The sequence below is a fragment of the Lactuca serriola genome, chromosome 8, assembly GCF_051521515.1.
Source record: "Lactuca serriola cultivar US96UC23 chromosome 8, Lser_US96UC23_V15, whole genome shotgun sequence".
NCBI lineage: Eukaryota > Viridiplantae > Streptophyta > Magnoliopsida > Asterales > Asteraceae > Lactuca > Lactuca serriola.
In genome coordinates, this window is record NC_136415.1 from 107,037,597 (window position 1) to 107,048,639 (window position 11,043).

General features: G+C 34.7%; 1 protein-coding gene across 1 annotated transcript; it reads left to right on the plus strand.

Moving 5' to 3' along the window:
• Positions 1 to 432: 432 nt before the first annotated feature.
• On the plus strand, positions 433 to 4,068 carry LOC145070997 (pollen receptor-like kinase 2). Its single transcript, XM_079017947.1, has 3 exons — positions 433 to 1,233; positions 1,562 to 2,149; positions 2,394 to 4,068. Exons 1-3 carry the CDS (start codon positions 534 to 536, stop codon positions 3,056 to 3,058), a joined length of 1,953 nt encoding a protein of 650 aa, XP_078874073.1. The 5' UTR covers positions 433 to 533; the 3' UTR covers positions 3,059 to 4,068.
• The last annotated feature ends 6,975 nt before the right edge of the window (positions 4,069 to 11,043 follow it).

Below are 11,043 nucleotides of genomic sequence, written 5' to 3' on the forward strand. Positions count from 1 at the left end.
TATTTGGAAATTAATTTATAGTATTGAGCCATTTATGTAGACTTACCTTTGAAACCTTTTCAATTGTATTCATTCTGCATTTTCAATTGTATTCATTCTGTCATTCATAGCCTAGAATTTGTTTAATAAAATTTATCGAAATTACTATGTGTCAAACTCTAGTCGTATCATGTATAGAGATAATTTTAGGGTTTTGCTTAAAGTACATAGATGAATACGTTGTCGCCATAGTTTTGATGAACTTTTCGGTTTCTTTGAGTGGCTGAAAATTTTCTCTAACAAACTAAATATTTTCAAGCCCGCATAAATCTTTATGGAAAACAAGAGGAAGACCTTGTACCACCTGTCGCTCTCTTTTCTACCCAATAACTATTCTTGGCACCTACCTTCTCTTTTCTCTCTCTCTTTTTTCTCTCTCCCTAACATGTCTTTCTTTCTTTGTTGTCACCTTTGTTTCTTGATGCCCACAGATACGCAATATTTCATTCAAACCCTAACGGCAGCCACAATTGCCTTCTGCAATAGCCCCTCTAATGGGCGCGCACTTGTATGTGCGCGCACCAGTGCCATCATCCTGTTCCATGTTTGCGCATTCGACTTTGGGTCATTTCGTTTTTCTCCTCTTCCTAATCTCGACCATCCAACATGTGAATGGTTCGGATTTGGAAACGCTTTTTAAGTTCAAGAATTCTTTAATCAATGGCAGGAATTTAACCACCTGGACTTCCACCGAAGACCCATGCAATAATAACACAGCCAATTGGGAAGGCATTTTTTGCACTAATGGGACCGTTTCGGCCATAAAACTCGAGCGGATGGGACTTGAAGGTAACATTGATGCAACAATATTAGCCAGATTGAAATCTTTGGTGAGCATAAGTTTTATGGATAACAACTTAAAGGGTTCCTTCCCTGATTTCGGAATGCTCTATGGAATCAGAGAGATTTTACTGTCGAACAACAAGTTCTCTGGTGAAATTCCAGCCAATGCTTTTAAGGGACTGAAATGGCTCGAGAAGCTTTATCTTGCAAATAACAAGCTCATGGGCCAGATCCCTGTGTCGGTGACCTCATTGCCTATGCTAAAAGAGTTGTTGCTCGAAAACAATCATTTAGAGGGTGAAATCCCAAAATTCTATAAAACTAACCTGACTCTAGCAAACTTCGCCAACAATCATTTCAATGGCCGTATCCCCGAAGGGTTTCAGAATTTTTCTGCAAGCCTATTCTTAGGTAGTTTTTTTTTTTTTTTTTTCCTGAAAGCATTCTGGTTTCCTTCATATAAAGATTCTTTATGCATGAATGTCCATCTACAGTGCTTGGTATATACAGCTGACGCGGTTATGCACAATGATATATGTTGGGTGTTTGATTTATCATCTACGACCTCGGATCCAATGTTTTTAATGAAATAACCCCTGGCATATACATTTGGTGTGTAAATATATCCAAGCATTAACAATTTCGGTGACCTTTGTCTAAAACAACTTATAAATCTTAATATGAATCATGCAAAAGAAAAGATTGCAATCTTGGTAACCGCTTTGACTTCCTGACACAGGTAATGAACAGCTCTGTGGACAACCATTGGAAGAATGTCAGAGAAATGGTGCTTCCACTGCCACGATCATAATCATAGCATTGGTGTTGGCAACAGCAGTTGGAGCAGTACTTTTTGCTGTGGTGATCCTTAGCAGCCGCCGCCACCAAGATCCAGATTTTGCAAGAATTCAGAACCATGGTTCAACAGTTTTAGGAGCCTCAGCAAACCTTAGCATGAAGGAGAAGGGCGCATCATCAGCTCGTAAGGAAAAGAAAGCAGATCTTTCTATGAAGTTGACGTTCTTGATAGATGATGAGGAAGTGTTTGATCTAGCAGACTTGCTGAAGGCGTCAGCCGAGGTGCTGGGAAGTGGGATGTTTGGATCCAGTTATAAGACTGCTCTCGCTAGTGGGAAAGTGATGGTGGTGAAGAGGTTCAGGCACATGAATAACGTTGGACAAGAAGAATTTTATGAGCATATGAAAAGGTTAGGGAGGTTGAGACATCCAAACATACTACCACTAGTGGCTTTCTACTATCGAAAAGAAGAGAAGCTTTTCGTTTCCGAGTACATCGACAACATTAGTCTTTCCTACCATATCCATGGTAAGCTTTTATGTATGCATCATCTTCTTAAACTGACATCTACCTGAAGTCCTTGTTACAACCAAATTTATTCTTTGCAAAAACGCAGCCTATGATTATGATAGTTTCCTAGAAATTAACACTTAATTGCTTCGACAAAAGATAATCACTTTAGTTATAGGGAATTTTTGGTTGTGATTCATGGATTTATACAAACCCCTAATTGCATACATACGTTAAGCTTGGTTCGGTGCGATGATTTCAGGCAACCAATCTAATGAAATTCGGAGCCTAGATTGGCCTACTCGGTTGAGAATAATGAAAGGGGTAGTGAAAGGGCTTCATAGCTTGTACATTAAGCTACCAAGCCTAATCGTGCCTCATGGTCACCTCAAGTCTTCAAATGTCCTTCTCAACAAGAACTACGAGCCCCTTCTTGCTGATTATGGTTTGGTTCCAGTAACCAACCCAGAACATGCATTCGACCTCATGATGGCTTACAAGTCACCAGAATATAAGCAACATGGACGCATCTCAAAAAGGACAGACATATGGTGTCTTGGTATCATGATCCTTGAGGTCTTGACAGGGAAGATCCTAGCAAACACTCTCCACCTAGGCAAAGGGAATGAAAGTGACCTTACTGATTTCATCAACTCTGTGGCAAACCAGGAATTGAACATTGATGTGTTTGATAAGGAAATGGCGGGATTCAACAAGAGCAGTGAAGAGGAGATGATAAAGTTGTTGAAGATCGGTTTGAGTTGTTGTGAAAAAGATGCCAACAAGAGGATGGATATTAAACAGGTCGTGGAAAAGATTGAGGAGTTGAAAGAAAAGGAAGGCATGGAAGATGACTTTCAATCGACTTATAGTAGTGAACCAGACAAGCAATCATTAAGAGAAATTACAGACGACAATACCAACTAGAATTAACTACACTTGATTGATTCAATTCATGATTTGGAACTGTTAGTTGGTTATGGATGGTTTCGTCAACCTGAATACTTTCCAAGGATTTGAGACTCAAGCCACATCTGAGGTGCTACTGGAACCAGGGGTCCTTCACTTGGAAGAGTAACTTATTTGCGGGGTACTTTAATCTCAAGGACATTATATAGTTCTATAAACTTTCCCCATATCATTTGGGATGCAATCTAGCTACACATTCTATGGGATTTTGCTCAATGTATCTTTTTTCTGGGTTAAAGGTTTCAGGACCAGTTTTCCATGACAAGATCAATTCGGGCATCTGAACCTCATTCGTCATATGCTGCTTGCCCGCTTCTCTAATCTAACATATGGCTCATGATATCGAGTGTAACACTTAAGGGCTGATGAACTAATAACGGTGTGTCTTTGCACAAATCACGGAAGTTTTCACCTTGCTTTACTCATCTCATGATGATTTTTCTTAGGTCTTCAAAAAGAAGCACTATCATAATGTTTGTTAGGAGCAACTCGCTGTGGCCAGGATACTATCTCCTTTCATAGCGGTTCTAATGAGGCAACAAACAAAGAAATCATATAATGTAAGGAAAGGTGGGTACTGTGACTGAAACTCGGATGCCTTGCTGAACAGAATGATTAAGAACTACAAAGATAACCTGGGATCTAATGGATTATGCATACCGAGTGTGTTTGAAAGGGATTGATTTTAAACAACAATACTAACTTCAATCCACTCATGTAAACTACTGGAAGGATGGTCATTTACCATGTTTGTTCGCTTAGACAAAGTATAACGTTCTATGGAAGATTAACTGACTTAGGGTATTTCAATCTACAAATTTTGTGCAATTTTATTAACTTCCCCCATATCATTTGGGGAGGAATCTAGCTACACATTGCAGGAGATTAATATCAATGTAATTTTTTATGGCTTAAAGGTTACATATATATTTTGTTTTTCTATAAAAGGATCATTTCAACCATATGATCTTCATTCGTCATATGCAGTTTGTATGATTTTTTAATACAACCTATGGATTGTGATTTTGTATGCAACCCTTGAGGTACAATATAAGAATTCCTAGGAGTGTGTCAATCGACAAGCCATAGAAGTTGTCACCCTTGTGATACTTATCTCTAAGATGACACTCGCAGGTTTTCGAATTGAAGTACAATCTGTTAGCTTAATAATATTTAGTATTTTAACATCATACTTATTGGCATGGCTACTTTCACGGTTTCGCTACAACAAAATGAAGCTATTGCAACACCCATAAGGTGTGGCATTATCCCTTAAAAATGTTGTATTATGCTAATCCGATAATCCAACGCTTTACCAAGTGCTTCCTTACCTCTTTTTGCGTTAGGCCTAAACCAACATTTATTTGGAATTGGCAACACTTCTCAAAGGTGTTGGATTTAATTTAAAGTGCAACAATTCTTTACAAAAAGTGCAACACTTTTTCATTTTCCCCAAAAACCTACAACAACACTTTTATCTTTCATATGGAATATTTTTGACAACACATGCAACATTTTATGATTACTTCCAACAACATAACATTTATTACATACCTAATGCAACACTTTTATGGTTTTACATTAGACAAAATTGCAAGAATGGTCCCTGTGGTATGTCAAAAACTACCAAGTTTGGTCCAAAATGGGTTTGGCTCGCAAGGATAGTCAAATAGTTTCGTTTTTTTGCAAGTTTGGTCCAATTTGGTTTGAACTTTTTTGTAAAGACGATTTTACTTCTTATTATTTTATTTTTCATTTTTTTTATTACCAACAATTAAAAAATAGTTAAAAATAAAACAAAAACAAAATCTCTCTCTCTCTCTCTATCTCTCTCTCTCTCTCTTAGAAAAATAGAAAAAAAAACCCTAAAAGTAGATAAACACACATTTAGATTCACATTAATCTTTTGTAAACTCACATACAATCGATTCACAATCACATTCATCTCCACTCTTGTTATGAATCAGCTTTATCCTCATGATCTTACCAACTCCCTGATTGTAAATCCTATCCCCAAATCGCTAATATGTTATTCTAAACACCAAGGTCGTTAAATCCCTAGTTATCAAATGGAAGAACACCTGGTTTTTCAAGTTCATCACCTCATAGATGTTGGCCACTCATGGAAGAACACCTTTATTGCTCCATCTAGTCATCGTCTTCTTCACCCACCTCCATAAACTTCAATAATCGACATCCCCTGTTGTGTTTACTACACTAGCAAAAAAAATCAAAAAAGAAAAGAAAATAAGCCATGTTCTTGTTTCACTGCATATCGATCAACGAGAAGGATATGCATATCGGTCAGAGTTAAAATTGAGCAAACTTTCAGATCAGCCCTAGCCGCTGCCTCTCAAATCCACCAGAAAATCTATTCAACAAAAAATAGATTCAAGACACACATACACACATGTTCTTGAGGTGAAGCTGGTGATGGTTTCGGGATAAGATGGTGATGGTTTGGGTGTTGCTATGTTGATGATTATGTCAGGACGAGGGATAATGAACACATGTTCTTGAGGTGAACTAGGTCAAATTTGTTCTCCCAAAATCCTTAACCCATCACACAACGATCGAAAAAACGCAATCCACAGCGGAGCTCTGAACTCGATTCGTTTATCCTCTGTTTCCTTCATCGGTAAAATCGAAGGCGTTAGGGCGGGATCGAGAATCGCGTGGATGAATTCACGTTAAGTTTTGAATCATAAGAAACATACTGCCAAACCCTCCACAATCTGATGACACAATTGATGAAATTTTAGAACTTTTGTTCTTGTAAGATTTGGAATGGGGATCGTCATTAAGAGAGAGAGAGAGAGAGAGAGAGAGAGAGAGAGATTTTCTTTTTGTTTTATTTTTAATTAATTTTTAATTGTTGGTAATAGAACAAAAATGAAAAATAAAATAATAAGGGGTAAATTCGTCTTTACAAAAAAGTTTAAACCAAATTGGACCAAACTCGCAAGAAAACGAAACTATTGGACCATCCTTGCGAGCTAAACTCATTTTGGACCAAACTTGCTAGTTTTGATACACCACATAGACCATTCTTGCAATTTTGTCTTTACATTATAAAAGTGATACACTTTTCTTACACTACAAAAACACTTTATGGTGTTTCTAATTATAAATGTGCAAAACTTGTTGGAGCCTAGAAACATTTTGATAATGCAATTCAATATTTATTAGTTGATTTGTGGCATTTTTTCCTCCACCCATAAGAAATGGTTTGATATGCTTAGCAATTTCTTTCAACAATAAAAATGACAACATATCATAGCTAACATCATATTGTAATTTGATATGTATGTGTATACTTAAAACAAGAACCATAAAAGATATATGTTAACACGAAATGTTGATTTCAATTGTGAAAATTATTAAATTCCTCCTACACCCTAAAACAAATTAATTTGGTATCACTTCTAAGAAAATAAGCATTTAAGGACATGTCAACTATGACACACAATAGTTTTCTGACACGTAAAAGCGTATGTGGTAAAATAGGTGTTATTTTAAAAAAAAAAAATTAAGGATTTGCGACATGCATTATTATATGTCATGTATTAGTGTCATATAAAAAATAAACACATATTATATAATCAAAATATCCATGTTATCTTGTATGATGTCATGTTATAATTCCTTCTCATCTTCATAAAATCGACAAAATGAGGGATTCTAAGAAAAAATAATGCCCTCCTTCACACAACACTTCCTCTCCTCTCTTTCTCCTGTCGTGATTTTCCCTCCTCCTATTCATTGTCCTAGCCTCTCTATTCGATTAGGGCACTATTCTTGAGTGATTTTGCCCCAATGATTGATTCTAGTATCTCCCCTCCTCGGCTTTACCGGTCACTCTCCAACCATCATAATTTTCGGCAACCAACTCATTGTCCGTTTATCTAGTCGATTTGAAGTTCAATAAAAACATAAAATCATTTGCATGGGAACCACGGTATGCGTTTCATCATTGGTATGTGTTAATTAGGTTAAAATTTACTCCAACTCCTAACCAAGGCACACACTATTCCTTAATTTTCCATGCCTTCTTGAGAATGCTATCACTCGATATAACAGTTGTCTTGTGCTTCTTTGAATTTTGAAGTTCATTGTCTTGAGGTGATTTCATATGTGGTACCTATACCAACAACATTGAAACAAAATTAAGTAAATAAAAAACATAGTAGAGTAGTTTACTAAGGAAACAATCGTAATGCACAAACAAGTTAACAGAATAAACAAACCTTTGAATCCGGTTTATTATAACAACTTACGTTCATTTCTTTCTATTGCATCCGTTTTATCTTTTTTATTTCTTAGAACAATTTTTTCTATGAAAAATCTTTCTGGTTATAGTACTTTCAGTTCTTATTAAGACATTATATTTTGAAAAAACTACTTAGAAAAAATAAAAATTGTTTTGTATTTGAATTACATTGGTACAATTGAGTATATTTTCCGGTAAAAAATGTTATAATATGTAGCAAAAAAGTGTGCTGCTATCTAATGCATCTAGTCTTAATAGATTTACAAAATTTGACAAGTTTTCACATTAGAAAGAGAGAGAGAGAGAGAGAGAGAGAGAGAGAGAGAGAGTTACATGATTTTTTCTTGAAAAAGTTTCAGCTTCTGTGCAAGCTCACTTGTATGGATGCCCTTTCACATCCACTACAAAGACCAACTGTTTAAAACTAATCAAATTACATGTCATGATCAAAGTAGAGAAAAATATGATTGAAGGTTAAACAAATTGCCTACTCTCTAAAAAGTACATTTAATTTGGATAAAACAGAATAATAATATGATTAATCATGAATTTTTAAAAGTAAAATACATGTGCATAAAATGTGAATTTGCAGGTATAAAGACTACATCTCCAAGATTTTCAACAAAACTCCATGTTTGAACTCATAATGAGAACAATAAGAACTTTTACATCATTGAAAGCTGATACTCATCCTACAAATGCTTACTAACCAAACACTTCCTTGAGCCTCCTTCTATGATTCATGGTTGATTAGAATATTTGGTTTTGAATTAGGTGGATAACCTGGAACAAAAAAAATAGAATGGAACAATTTAAAATGTTACTATTAAGGGCATCTCCAACTCACCCCCAAACTCTATTTTTTTCGCTATTTCTTCCCCCCATTCTTCTCCAACCCTACCCCATTTTCACCTCCATTTTTGGAGATATGAATAGTATTACCCCATATTTGGGGGAATACTATTCATATATCCAAAAATAGAGTTGAAGTTTAGTTGCCAATTTAGTCCCTTTCATTTTTATTTTATACATCTCTAGTTTATTTTATCTACTAATTATAACTTAAAGGAAATATTTAATATTATAATATCATGTTATATACTAATTTATATTAATTAATCACAAATATAGAGTTCAATATTTATTTATTAAATTCATATAAAAAATTAAATATATATTAAAAACTTGAAACAAGTAACGTAATTTATAAAATATAGTAAACTAATACGATTGTAATCTTGCTATATTTATTATAAATATAATCTTATTATTTAATAATTATTTATAATAAAGTAATAATTAATTTAAATTTATTTTATATAAACATTTTATTTATTATAATATAATTTGAAATATTTTTGTAATGAAAAATTATAATATATATTTGTTAAAATCTAATTCGTAGAGGGGTGTATTTGACAATATCTATATATATATATATATATATATATATATATATATATATATATATATATATATATATATAAGTATATAAGTTATAAAAATAGAATATTTTAAGAATATACTTTTTGGGGTGAAAAATGGAATAGGGTTGGAGATGAAACACTATTTACCCATTTTTACTTCGTTTATGGGGGAAAATGGAGATGGGTTGGAGATAGTCTTAGGATTGTGATGCTATACATGTAAGAGAAAAAAATAAGTTTTCACATGTAATTATTAACATCATCAACCAATATGAAACTTTTTAATAATTTATACAAATCAATAGAAATTGATAGTGATAATATTCTGTCAAACGAATGCATTACCAACATTGTTAGGAGAACAAACTCTAAGACTTTAAATATTATTCGTCATACCTTGGTCGATAATTTAATGTCATATTTTGAAATCTGGAGATTAGAGGACAAAGGATGAAGAGTTGTGCTTATTCTACCTTTTAGTAGACTGCTAATCATGGAGTGAAAAGGGACTAAAATGGCAAAAGAATATAATAACACCAAAACCAGCAAGGTTGACGGGATAGTAATCGCGTTTGATTGTGCAATTTTCCCCTTCTCGATTGGCCTCTATATAAAGATAATAAGCAATCGGATTAGGGTTTTAGTGAGAAAAAGAGACAGTGCAACAACAATGTTCAAGTACCAGGTGGTTGAACGTGACAGTGGGGTTTTATCTGGTAGTGAAGATGTGATGGTGGTTGTGTTTAGGGGGTGTAGAAATGGAGAAAGAGCGACGTCATGGGGTAGCACTAATGGTGGTGCGGTTTGATTTTTTAATTGCAAAAAACATTATCAGATCATGTTTTCGTATTCAGACATTACCACATCAGATATGAGATTTAATACATCTGATTCAACATTAATACATCAAGGAAATGGTATCTTATTTCACAAAAAAAAGGACCAAAACAACCTCAGTACTCTGTAACGCCCCGGTTTTTCTCGGTACGTTTGGTTATTTTAATTTAATTATCCTTGTAACCTTGGGTTAATTTATTTAACCAATGTCTGATTTCTTATGTTATTGGACTCTTTTGATCATCTTGCAAACTCCTTTTATTGAAGTCCATGGGCTATGGGCCTATTTGCAAAGTCCATCTAGTAAATAGTACTTAATGTGTTAATTGAATCATTTGGAACACACACAAGAAAAACACTCTAAACCCTCCTTCTCTCTCTCAAATCATCCTCTCTCTCTCTCTCTCTCTCTCTCTTTGGGATCAAGAGCAGCCAAGGAGCTGTTGTTTGGAGCTTAATTCTTGTTCATTTCCAGCCTTGATTCATATTGGTATGAACCTCCTTATCATTTCTTACAACTTGATTCATAACCTTGTTCTAGTTTTATGATTTCATCTTCACTTCTTCTCCTTCTTATTTGATTTGTAATTGTATGTTATACATCATCTCATGATCCTATCTTCACCCCATATATGGTGGATGATGGATCTAGGGGATTACAAGTGGCAAAAGATCATGGAAACCCTAAAAGGGAGAATGGTGATTTTATGTGCTTTATGTTCATTTTCATGTTGATTATTATTACAATCTTGTGGCAAAATGAAATCCTAATGATATCTAACCCTTTTAGTACCACCATGATCATGGGGACTAAATTGGGATGATGAACAAATCTTAAAATGTGTTTCAAAAGGAGAAGGATGGATAAGCCAAAAAGGAATCACGGGTGGCTACGATTCTGTTTTCCATCAGATCTGTAGTCATTTTGTCAAACTCATATCTTGAGCTCTAGAACTCAAACAGACCCGAAACCAGTTCCAAAAGTTAACAAATTTAGTTGCATAACTTTCTTAAGTAGGCCAACCTCACTGATAAGGACTTTATCTATGGGAAAGAATGGCATCTTTGCTGTTAGGTCTGATCCGGGTCTGTTCTGATATGTCATTTTGTTTTCATCATTTCTAAGGCTTGGAAAAGGATCCAGAGTGATTCCAAGTTTCTATATGTTCCTTATATTATGAATTTAAGATCTGGAGCAGATGGGGTGTTATTTCCTATTATAAATTGGTTAGAATGGATCCACACTCCAGATCAGTGGAGAGTCACCAGCCTTTGCTAGTGTTGTGATTGTCCACAATGTGAATTTTATATCTACAGTTTGGGAGATGCTTTTCATTCAATTCCAACTCCGAGACTTTCATTAGTATGTCCTTTACTTCTCTTAATTTTGGTTTGGACGAATTCTACTC

What these genes read in the sequence shown, in the direction of transcription:
- LOC145070997 (XM_079017947.1), top strand. Translation starts at nt 534, where the DNA reads ATGGGCGCGCACTTGTATGTGCGCGCACCAGTGCCATCATCCTGTTCC. An exon ending in TTCTGCAAGCCTATTCTTAG is followed by an intron (nt 1,234 to 1,561) that starts GTAGTTTTTTTT and finishes TTCCTGACACAG; the next exon opens with GTAATGAACAGCTCTGTGGA. An exon ending in TCTTTCCTACCATATCCATG is followed by an intron (nt 2,150 to 2,393) that starts GTAAGCTTTTAT and finishes CGATGATTTCAG; the next exon opens with GCAACCAATCTAATGAAATT.